At 43.1% G+C, this 12,441-nt stretch overlaps 1 protein-coding gene across 3 annotated transcripts in view; it reads right to left on the reverse strand.

Moving 5' to 3' along the window:
* Window positions 1-12,441, reverse strand: part of ADD1 (adducin 1) — a 51,106-nt gene that overhangs the window by 3,045 nt on the left and 35,620 nt on the right. The window contains exons 11-15 of one of the 3 annotated variants that reach the window (XM_054391611.1): window positions 12,088-12,189; window positions 10,531-10,620; window positions 5,532-5,688; window positions 4,291-4,662; window positions 3,398-3,493 (exon numbers count right to left, since the gene is read on the reverse strand). In XM_054391611.1, coding sequence (XP_054247586.1) covers window positions 3,398-3,493; window positions 4,291-4,662; window positions 5,532-5,688; window positions 10,531-10,620; window positions 12,088-12,189 — 817 coding nt within the window. Of the gene's footprint in view, window positions 1-2,502; window positions 2,663-3,397; window positions 3,494-4,290; window positions 4,663-5,531; window positions 5,689-10,530; window positions 10,621-12,087; window positions 12,190-12,441 lie in introns of those variants that run through there. The other 2 variants (XM_054391613.1, XM_054391612.1) reach the window with 2 other exon arrangements.

Genomic DNA, 12,441 nt, shown 5'->3' on the forward strand with positions numbered 1-12,441 from the left:
AGAGCAAAACTCACCCGTGTCAAGGAACAGCCAAAAATCTAAGGACAGCTTTATGGCCACAGAGGAACACTGCTCCCTCACCCACTGCTGTGCTTTACAGCTGTTCCATTTACAGCTCTTCTTTGTGTGTGTTTAACGACCAGCATTTTTTAAAGCTCCCTGCAGTGTCCAGCCCTGCACAGCAGCAGAAAAGTTTCTCCTTCGTTGTGTCAGGCACATCCCCATTGATGTTCCATAAGGAGGAACCCAGAACAAAATCCAGGCCAGGCTCATGGCAAGGCACAAAACAACAGTGACTATTTTTTTCTCCCTTTTAAAAATCTTGTTCATCTTAATTTGAAAAGGCTGAAGGCTTTCACAAGAATTTACAGACAATATTTCCCCCATCTTCCCTATGGCAGTGACAGTGCCTGCTCTTTGTGTCTGCCAGATGGGGTGAAGACTCCTCTAGTACCTTTCAGAGGGCTCTGCTCTGTGGATACCTGCTAGCAAAGCAGCGTATTTTGCCTAGAGCACCACAAGCTTCTAATAGGTTAAACGAACAAACCCAACTAGTATCCAGTGCCAAACACTCAGAAAGCAGGAGTTAGCAGTTTAAGAGTTACAGTGCAGGCAGGATTTCAAACAGAGGCCAAGAGAGAAAGCAATTCTGCCTGTTACAAGCTGCCTCCTGAAGCTCTAGTTCAACCTGGACATGTGACAGATTATGAGCAGCTCCACCTACAACACTCCCACCTCACGCTGTAGATTTCATTTCCCTTCTCAGGAATTCACTGAAAGCTTTGCTGAGCTCTTTCTCCCTGGGTCCCAGTGACAGGACACATGGGAATGGTTCAAAGCTGCACCAGGGGAGCTTTAGACTGGACATCAGGAGACCTTTGTTTCCTGAGAGGATGATCAAACACTGAAACAGGCTGTCCAGAGAGGTGGCTGACACCTCAAACCTGTCAGTGTTTCAGAGCCATCTGGACAACACCCTTCACAACGTGCTGGAACGGTTGGTCAGCTCGGGCCATTGGACGAGATGGTCACTATAGGTCCCTCCTGGCTGGAATGGTTTGTTCACCATGCTGGCTTCCCAGTCAGGTCTGTCTGTTTACAAAATTCTAAACAAACAAAAACTAAAAAAGGGATTTGAAAATCTTAAAAATAAAGACTAGGAAGCTGCAGGCACTCCAGCAGGATTTGCCTGCTGGCCTAAGCATTGGATAAATACAACCAGGTCTAGAATTCAGTCATCCAGGACTGCCACCCTGCAGAGTGTGTCCAGTTCCCATCATCTCTACTGAAGGGATTAATGGGATGCTGGGATCCGACATCTTTTCACCTAGCCTGCTACAGGCAACATTTTACCAGAATGAGGGAGACTTACAGATTCCCCACTCAAGAAAGCAAGCACAGAGGATGTAAACTCATCCTCTTCTACTTGATGGATTTCAGTTACCTAACCTGGAAGGTTTAAAAATACATCTTGCTGCAAAGCCCCTTTGCAGTGCAAGAACTCAGCAGTATCTGCAGCTTTGCTGTCTCTTCACACAGTGGCACAGGAGTTTGAGACGTAACATTAATCCTTGGTGAGAGTCTGCAGCTCTCATTATTTATGAGAAGAAAGGTTTATGATGCCTGTTTGGGTTTTTTTCAACACAAACATGGACAAACAGACAAACTAGGCTGTAATTGAGATAACACACAACACTTTCCTGACTTCAGCTACACTTTAATAGAAACAATGAGGGGAAAAGGCTGAGCAGCAGCTGTAGAGAGAAGGTTGTCATTCAACATTTCACTGCTGCCAGCCCAAGGCACCCTGCTGTGAACTTCCAATTACTCTCTAAAATAAGCTTTGTAGGGTTGGCCTGCAAAACCTACACAACTAGCAGAGTTTGAGGAACACGTTTCTCAGTTTTAAAGAATTTTTAGGCTTTAGAACTGCATTAATTAGGGTCTATGATGTAATTGGACTTCCAGACCTATGACAGCCACTCTGACTTTGGGACAGAACAGGACATACAAACGGAGGGGGCCAAAAGTCCTTACTGAAGTATAATCTGATGTAGCCCTGCAGATCTAGCTGGGACAGCTGTGGAAGTTGCTGCCACCAAGTACCTTGGCTGAAGTTTGGATTTCCACACAGCTGACGTTAACTTGTGAGCAGTTCCACTCACATCTGACATGTAACATAAGTGTAGTTCCACTCCTGTGCAGAAGTCTGCTGGGTAAGTTTAAATCAACATTGGTGGTGAAGACTTTTGCACGGGAATAGATTGGGAACTTTCATCACTTGCAGCAGCAAGCTGTCGGGGCAGAAACTCCCAGACCTGTTTCAGCTGTTATCTGAAAGGCAACCTCAGACTATTCCCTTTTCACAACTGAGGGGTCAGACACACAGATATGGAAACATAGAATGTCACTGTCACAGTTTCTTTCCAAGGGGGAGTGTGTTTTAACACAAGGTCTGCAACTGCCTGGAGTTTAATGAAATCAAGAACAAAACAAGACAAAATCAGCATCTCAACTGAAAAAGCTTTAAAAAGGAAAAAGCAAACCCAACAGAAACACCTTAGTAAATAAAAGATGCAAAAGTGAAGCAGAGCACATAAGCAGGTCAGAGTATGGAATGATACTTACTATGGCAACAGGTACTCTTTAGCATATCCATCTCCTGTTTGTAACGCAGCCACAAGAAGAAAAAAGCACAAGTAGAGAATCTATGCATTCATCACAGCCATTGTGTTACGTTAGAAGAATGGTTGCAGCCATTCTTGTAGAAAACAGAATGAGATGTAGTGAATGAAGACTAACAGACATTGGATAGATCCCATGGACAGGGGCAGGGAAACAAGACAAAAATTGGATTACACCTGTTCAAGGTTAGCATCTCAGCCTTTTTTTATTGAGGTCATTGTGGACTTTGCCAGCCCTGTTCTTGTTTTAGTTAAAGCTGCTCCAGAGGGTGAGCAAATAGTGATACTTAGATTCAAATCATTTGGCCAAATATTTCCCGGGGTGTAATCCAAGTCCAATAATGTGTAAGAAATGTGCAGTGGGTGAGAGCGATTTACCAAAGCATGTACATCTGTGCCTGCTTCACCACCAGACACCAGTGCAGAAGGGCAAAAAAATGTACAAAAGGGTAAATCAGCTGAGAAACACCAGGAGGTGACAAGGCACTTCTGAAGAGATGGACGTTGGCCTTCACAGTAATGCACACTTCTTAATTATTGTCGACACCACTCCTCTTGCACTCATAGGTCAGTGAAGTATATTTTAGGTAGTATGAAAAGAAAGTACAAGAAGTAATTTACCTTTCTTAGCCACTAGCTCATACACTTGGATATGTCAGTCACTACTGATGTGGTTACTGGTTGCCCCTGGCCCCCACCCCCCAAGAACATACCTTCCTCTAGCTTAATCGGCGTGCTGGGAGGAGTGCGAGCTGAAGCAGGGTCAAGGGGACTTCTCTCTTTCTGTTGCCTGCCATCTTCTGAAGGCTCTGCAGGTCAGACAAATTAGAGTTAAAAAGGCAGACAAAACCTTTCAGCCTGTGAGAAAATGAAAGAGCCCTCCTGCTCCAGGCCCATGAGATACAAATACATTCTCCTGACTCAAAACTCTGCCAGGATATTAAATCCCAAAACAAGCAAAAGAAAGTGAAGTGAAGCTTAATGTTAAATCTGTGGAGGTCACAGCTGTGACACTCTGTGGTGCTTGATTGGTTGGTTTTGGTTTTGTTATGGTTGGGGTTTTTTTTCCCCCCCATAAGAGAGCATGAACAACGTAATTGTTTATGAATTGGTTTAATCACACTGTTCTAAAGCAAACTTGGAAGGAAAAACCCCAAGGAGAATACAAACAAACCTGGGGGTGGGGGAAATGCTACATCTTTGTATGCTGTCTTGTGAGACTACACAAGATAATGCTCTTTTGCTTGCTTTGTGCTGTTGGAACTCAGAGTACACAAAACTGCATCCCAAAAGAAGAGAAAACTGCACAGATAATCAGAGGAACATGCAGTAATTAAATGATTCCAAACAGATTTCACAGTGGTTGGTATGTTTGTTATTAGTAGGGAGGGTCCCCCTTTGCTTCCAGGATGAAACAGCCCTAGATCCAAGGAAAACATGGATGGAGTACAGCCCTGATCAGGAGCAGTGTTACAGCCCTGTTCTGAACACAATTACAGGAGAAATCAGTCCCAGAGGTGAGAGTCAATGGAGAGAATCTCCAAATGGTGCAGATCAAGAGGCTGCTCCTTAGATCACAAGCCCAGCTGTACCATGTTAGCAATACCTGAGGCTTCAGCCAAAAGGTCTGGATTAGACCTCAAAGCTTTGACCACTGCAGTATGAAATTCCTTATGGGAGGACTTCTGCCCATCTGGCTCTTCTTGGTTAAGGTGGGTGATGACTTGCTGCGTGGTCTGACAAGAAACCCATGCAGCAGGAAATTGAGTCTTAGCTAAAGATTCAGACAGTGAGGCGACATCACCATCTTCTAAAGTCTTCGTGTCTGTTCCTTGGAAGGTTTTTGATCTGCCTTTCAAATCCAGAGACTTATCTGAGGTGTTTTGCTGACTGGAGGTCTGATTCCTAGGCAGTGCACTCTGCTGGCCAGCTGCTGTCTGGCTCGGTAAGGCAGCCTCTCCATCTTTTGGTACCTTAGCTAAGAAGGATGTCGCAGCGTTACCGAGGGAGTCACCGACGCAGTTACACAGCCACAGCAGCAGAATTTCCCACCCCCACAGCCCACTGCCTAACTGGACATAGGCAGTCTGCAGGGGCTGCTGCTCTGTCTGACCAAAAAAGCAGGAGCGGGGAGCACACACACCACAAAAGCAGCAGCACTTCTGGATGCTGCATCACTCAGATTCAAAGCCCAACAACAGGTGAGTGTCATGAGCATCATCCCTACAAAATGTACAGCAGGGTAAGCACTTCAGGTGCACCACCACCCCTTGGTACAGCACCATTCTCTCATGCTTCCGAGACAATTTAGAAGGTCTGCTTTGAGGCACATCCCCAAACTGTGGCATTTCCAAGCAGCAATCAAATGCTGTTCTGTATCTTCCCCATTCAATGGATTTCTCAAATCCACCATTTCCCGTGAGTTCAAAACCTGCGCTTTTGCTGCTAAAAGCAACACCACTCTCTCACCCTGGAGTATCTCTCTAGCAAGATGGGAAAGATAAGCAGAAGAAGCTGCAAACCTCTGCAGTACCAAAAATCTTTTTGACTGAAGTTTCAAGCTTTCAGCTAACAGGAGCCCTAAGTGGCCACACTCAGCACCCCAGGCTGACTACTAGGCTAATTTTCAGTGAGAGCCAGGCCCTTCACAGAATGCTCCATCACACTTAGATCTCTCAGTCCAGCTCCAACCTGCTTTTTAAATTCCTAATTCACACTGGAAAAACTGAAACATACAAAAGCTGAATCACTTATCTGCGGCCTCTTGCAGGTAGCCCACCTTCCAATTCCTAATGAACTTGCTGCTGTCCTAGCCTACTGAAAACATCCAGAGAAACCAAAACCAACCTTCTGGTCCCTTCTGCTTCCTTTCTACTTCCTTGCGGTACTCTTCCAGCTCTCGGTCGGTGAGCTTGTTGAAGGGGTTTGGCCCCGTGGTGCTGACGATGACTTTTGGTTGATATTCCTTCTCTATGATTGCCTTCGACGCAGTCACCAGCTCCCCCTGACAAGGCAAAAGAAGACACATCTGCAATCCAGCAGTAACTGCAGAACCTAACTAGTGCAGAGGCTACAAAGCAACCAAAAAACAAAACAGGAAGATAACCTGAAAAATGCTGCATTGCTTTTCTTTTAGATTTTAAAAAAATCTATTAGAGATTTTTTTTTTTTTACATATATACATAAAACCAGTTTAATCAGCAGCAGGTTAATAGACAGGAGAAAGCAGGGCTCATTAATTACTCTTAGAGACACATCAGTGTTTCCACCAGGGAATATCCACCATGAAGCAGTAAATCAAACAGCAGCCAAGTGCTCCAGCTGTATTAGATCTGCAGCCACACAGGTATCCAGTTGCTTTTTCTCCCCACAAAAGGAACAGGATACCACAGGCACAGGGATGTGTACAGGTTCACAGGGCATTTTAGTTTGTGGTTTATTTGGGGGCTGTTTTGTTTTGCACAAGTTCCAGTAGCTACTACATTTAACATGTTATTAAACAAAGCTATCTTGTGTTCTGTGTGTAGCAGCTTATCAGAAGCAGTGCACTCTGTTTCTCTACAAATTAGCATATTGACAGCTAACATTTGTCATACAAACAGAAATGAACCCAAAACACAAACAACTGTAAGTAGAGAAAGTTCCAGTGCAAAAGGAGCTGCGTTAGAGACTCTCTAACATCAAAGTTTTGATTTTTTATTCCCTAATCATGCAGCACAGATTAAAGCCACCAGCTTTCTATTGTCTTGGACACAGCAGATGCCTGCCTGGGCAGCTCCTCTGCCTTTCAAGAGACTTGTTTAAGCATTTGTTTTCTTCACTGGATACAGAGAGCTCTGCTGAACACTAGTTTGGAAATGACCTGTGTGTGGTCTGTGTCTTGGGTCATTGACTGACCCAAGTCATCATTACACTCAAATGTTATTTGTACTGGTTTGGATGCTAAGAGCTGCTTTGGACAAGCTGCCAGCACCAAAAGGTGACAGACAAGAATGTCCAGATGGAATAATGGCCTCGCAGGAGTTCTCCAGAAGTCTGGTCTAGAGCAAACCAGGGAGGTACGAGGTTGTCTAGAGCAATCCTAGGAGGGAGGAGGATAGAATCTATGCTGCTCTTCAGAAAGCAAACCCCAGACAGAAGTACTGAAGAACAGCAAAACCAAGTCTCCACTGTGAGATCCTGAAAGGAACTTCAGGAGACAAGCTTCTCTAAACATTCAAGATCACCTCCATTTCTCCATAAGCTCAGAGGAACTGTTGTTTCAGGTGCAGAATGTCCATCAAACATCAAAAGCCTCTTCTCAACTATTTACATGAAGCACCAGAACTAATACCAGAAAACCCTTGATTTGATAGGCAGAGCTTTTCTTACAGGGGAATGCAGTAGCACCCCTCACAAAAACATCACCATTTGTATAAATCCCAAGTGTTTTGTAGAAAACGTCAAACAGAGCCAGAACTCCAGGTCCCAGCTTTTACTGACTTCTCAGAACACGGGCAAAGCAAGTGACAAGGCAAAATGGAGCATTTCCTGCTGCAGCCACAGGCACAGATGACTCAAAGCATTACATGCATACTGTACGCAAACAGGAGTCTGCTCATCCAGAAGTGTGCGTTCATGTTTGATGCAGACCTCAAAGTGCACTGAAAACAGAATACATCTGCAGTGTTTTGGCAATCAAATGGAACAATTTAACGGCAACTGAGTGCCAAGGAATTTGTCAGCTGAGACCTTGTAATTATCTGGTACCTACAAGTCCTGAAGTCCACGATGTACAGATCTGAGAGGTTAATGTGAAGTTTACATGGGCATCATAAGAAGGACACAGAGCTCTTGGAGAGAGTCCAGAGGAAAGCCACAAGGATGATCCAAGGGCTGGAGCACCTCTGCTGTGAGGACAGGCTGAGGGAGCTGGGGGTGTTCAGCCTGGAGAAGAGAAGGCTCTGGGGAGGCCTCAGAGCTGCCTTCCAATACCTGAAGGAATCCTTCAGAAAGGCTGCAGAGGGACTTTTCATGAGGGTGTCTAGAGACAGGACAAGAGGGAATGGTTTGAAGCTGAGGGAGAATAGGGTCAGACTGGATCTTGAGAAGAAGTTGTTCAGTACCAGGATGGTGAGACTCTGGAAAGGCTGCCCAGGGAGGTTGTGGCTGCCTCCTCCCTGGGGGTGCTCATTGCCAGGTTGGATGAGGCCTTGAGCAGCTGAGTCCAGTTGAGAGGTGTCCCTGCCCATGGCAGGGAGGTTGGAGTAGATGAGCTCTGAGGTCCCTTCCAACCTAAGCCATGCTATGATTCTGTGATAAGGTTGTTTATAATTCCTTGGTTCCATGATACAAGAATCATTTTTGTCATCTTGCTAGAAAATTTATCTGGTGGTTTATTGTTGTTGTTTGGTTCATTTTAGGTTTTAGGGGGGATTTGTTGTTGTTTGGGAGGGAGATTTGCTGCGGGTTTGGTTGGTTGGTTTTTTTCCTTCCCAACAGGAAATTCTGAAGCATTCAGGTCACAACTAACATTAGGATAATAAAAAACTCTGAAATAAGCCACTCCTATTGTCACTAACATTGTGATCTGATTTCACACAGTATTTCAGGAGGGAGGAACTTTCATGACACTATGAAAAAGGAGGCCTTGTCTGGACACCTAAAGCCTAACATTATACTGCAATGCAAAAATGATATAACCAACAGACCTCTGTTGGCTTATTGCCATCTACAAAAACACATTCCAAATATTTGACTAATTTTACAGAAAGATGATGCCATTATTCAAAAATCATACTTGAGAAAGGTCTTGCACATCACTGATGAAAGAAACTGCTGCCTGTGTTGTGATAACCAAGGGCTGACATCTAATTTCTCACTTTGAAGGTATTCAGCAGAGAATTAAAGGCATGCAGTGCCTAGAAGAAATATGCTTGCTTTTTCATCTTAAATCTGTTATTTTTTTTCCTTTCAGAATACGGACAAACCAAACTGCAATCTAATAACCATCACTATCAAATCCTGGTTCTTGATGCAAAAGCTGTTCTGATAATGAGATGTTAGGTACAGCCTAAACCAAGAAGCAAGAATCTTTTAGGTAAAACCCTGGAGCAGAAGTGATGCTTAGTTACACGCTGTGCTCCTCCGTTAGATCACTTCTAAGAACCTCCTTCAAAACCTGGGAGAGGAAGGCAGCTGAGGACAGATTGCCTCCAGTGTGCGAATTGCTCCTGTTTACTCAGCCTCAGGACTGCCTACCCCAAGCAGGCACATACCTCTTGTACTGAGCCTGCATTTAAAGTGTATTTTGTGAGCACAAGCATGGTGACATATTTGAGAGCCAATCGGTGCTGGGAGGGTGGGGATTGCTCAGCCATCCTTGGAAATAACCAGGGGAAGTTTGAAGGAAAGGAGACATCTAGCAAGGCAGGATCAAAAGGTGACAGTGTTCGTCAGCACAACACACTCTGAGCATGTGGATATCTTCGGAATTACACTGATGTTACCAGGCTGAGATTAACTCTAAATGGATCTCAAATTAGAGTATTCAACACTAGTAGCATGCTAAAGAAACCCACTATATGCAGAACCTGACCAGCACCTTAGCATCCCAAGTGTCTCCTCACCAGCTTCTACTGAAAGAAAAAGATCAAAATCCTTAAAAGAAACCTTTAAAAGATAACAGATAAAATCCTTAACAGATAAAAATCTTTAAAAGATAACAGATAAAAATCCTTAAAAGCTAGCAGGGTCAAGCAGCTGCTGGCATAGTTGCACATACATAATTTGGAGATCCATCTACTTTTTTTTTTCTTAGCTAACAGAGGGAAAAGGTGAGGGTAAGGAAGAGGCAAAACGAAGGGTGAACAACAAATTGAGAGCAGTAGGACAGGGCAGTACCTTTCTAACAGACAGAGATTTAGCTGGACTAAAGGCCTGCTCTGTGGGATCGAGCCCTTCAATAGATTCCGTACAGTCTGAGAGGGGAGCATCCTGCAACAGTAAATTGAGTAAACAGAGCAAACCAAGCCCACGCTTGAAAACATCAACCAAAAGCATCGTGACACTTGGTGACAGCATGCAAAGGAACAGTAACTGGTCTATAAAATGGCAAATGGCAATGAATTGACATGCACACAACATGACACCCAAGGTGAGTAACGCTATGGTCATGGTAAGACTTGCCAAACTGTTTAAAGTAGGTCAGAAAATACTTATCTGGGGCAGTTAAAGCACTCAGATCCATAGAGCTTTACGGTCACTGCCACACAGTATAACTGTACAGCTCTAATTCTTGCTTTACTTTATGACTGATAAAGTCTTTTGTATAACCAAGCAGACCACTTTTAAAGTTTCACTGATGTACAACAGCTTTTTTTTTTTTTTTTTTGCCAAACTGCTCTTCAAATAAAGTATTACGAAGCATGATAAAACATTTAACACACAACACTGCTGTCCCATCGTGAGCCTGCTGTGCCCACTATTAATACTTCAAGATACACAAACTTGGAAACCAAACAAAAAGTTGTCACGTTAGTTTGGACAAGAATCTAACCCAGCCTTCTGAATTTCATGCATGGCATTCAGCAAAAAAAAAAAAAAACAAAACAAAAAAAAAACAACAAAACAGAAAACAAACCCAAGAAGCATCCTCCACAGACATGCTTGGACTACGCGGCTGAAGCCTCTGAAGTTCTGACCCTGAGCACCCTCGCAAAGACAACAGTGTTACCTCTAAGACTTACCTTATAAACTGTTACTCTCTGCCAATTAAAGAATAATTTTATAGGGATATATTAGGTAAAAGCAGAGGACAGGGCAGGTTAACTTTAAGCTAACAGCTTTGGGCATTTTATACTCTCACCTGTACAAGACTCCTGTCCACAACTACCCCAGAAAGAACCTGTGATTGAGGGCCAGCAGTTTTAATGTCTTGTAGATTTTGCTCTCGGATCTGTGAAGGGAAGCAGCAGAGTAGAGTCACATAAAGAGAAGAGAGAAGGCAGCCACAGTTTTTATTTGAAAAAGGGCTCCAGCCATTCACAGCTTTCTGTCACTACTCACTGATATTGCAGTAATTCCTACACAACTTACTGTACAAAATGCACTTTTTGCATCCAGTCAGGACCATCTCAAAAGGGCACATAAACATTTTTCTGTGCATAAAGGGATGCTCTGGAATACTCAAACACTTTTTTTTATTTTGCATCCTAAATCCCTCCCAGCTCTTTCCATACAGAAGATGGGAATAGAAAGTGGATCTTTAACTATAGGTACTATCTATTTAAAACTAGCTGCCCTACAGTGGTAAAGAATTCGTAACTGTCGACTCAGTATTTCTAAAATATTCCAGTTCTTGTTGCAAGATCACTGAAGAAAGGCCTGCATCCACAAAGACCTCTGCTTTACAGCTTAAGAGGACACTCAACTTCCATAAAATGGATGGATGCAGGTATACAAACACAGGTATTATTAATACTTGCTGTTTCAGCACTATGAAAATCCTGCATCACCCCACTTGCTTCTCATTTACTGCCCTCCTCCTCATCAGGAAAATAAAAAGGTTGAAGTCTTATGTCCCTCAGTCACTTCTTCCAAGTTTTTACAAAACAATTATTTGTGTTTCAAACACCAAGAGACTGCTTGGCAATTTCACCAGATTTCTCATTACAAGTGATTATTATTTTACTGTGCTGAGTCAGGAAAAGCAAAAGCTCTGTCACCCTTCTATTTCAGAGCTGATCAGTACTCCTGCACACACAATGCTAACTCCCAAGTTCCACGTGGCCATCAGTAAGAAGCCACAAAACAATCCAGAGCAAGTTAAGTACTAACAAGATACCAGTATATATTTTATACTTATAAAGAAATAAAGTGACAGAACCCAAATACATTCAATGCTTTCCTCTGGGTCAGCTGGTGACAAGATCTGAAACTCCAAGACTGGAAAATTCAACTGCTAGTTCAACTCAAAACGATCATGAAGTTCCAAGGACATGTTATAATAAAATAAAATACAAAGAGAGATCCATAGGCTTGTCTAGACCAAAATTCCAACTGGTAAAATCAACACAAGAAACCAGATCAGTAAGGTAAAAATTATGATCTAAGGGAACAGAATTAATACCATAACTCAGTGGAGGCTTTTTCAGAGGTATCCAGCAACTGGTCAAACAGTTGCAAGTAACAGTACCAAAATACAAGACAATGAAAGTCTTGCTAAGGTGGACAGTAATGCTGTCTTTTTTCCAAGCTGAGTTCAGAACATTCAGGAATTGTTTCAGTATCCAGTTATAAAGGGGCAGGATGATAGCAGTGCTGTGTTACTGAACCCCCAAAATTTTATTATAACAGCAAGTTAGTTCATTACAAGTACACAAGTTAATTGTAGTGATGACCGAACCCAAGTTCTATTACAAACCTTGTTCCTCATTTCTTGGACCTCCTTTGGATTGGTGTTCAATGGAACAAACAGGTTAGGGACAGCAGAGGTGGCAGTTCTATGTCCATCCTCTTTAGTCCACTGTAACAGCAAGAACAGTTGAAGAGTCAGAGTTGCTGTAATGGCTGCAGACACTCAGAGAAGCAAATTCACATAACAGTTGATCATGCATTATACATAGCAGAGAACTGAACCAATGATTGTGGTGTTCTAATCATTCCTAGGACTATTTCAGTTGCTTCTTTTTCAGTAATATGTACTTCCAGATAAATTTTTCAATAGCAGAATCATTCCATTAAGTCAAGGTAGTAACAACAACTAGAGAGCCAGTTG

The sequence above is a fragment of the Indicator indicator genome, chromosome 23, assembly GCF_027791375.1.
Source record: "Indicator indicator isolate 239-I01 chromosome 23, UM_Iind_1.1, whole genome shotgun sequence".
In the NCBI taxonomy this organism is placed as follows: Eukaryota; Metazoa; Chordata; class Aves; order Piciformes; family Indicatoridae; genus Indicator; species Indicator indicator.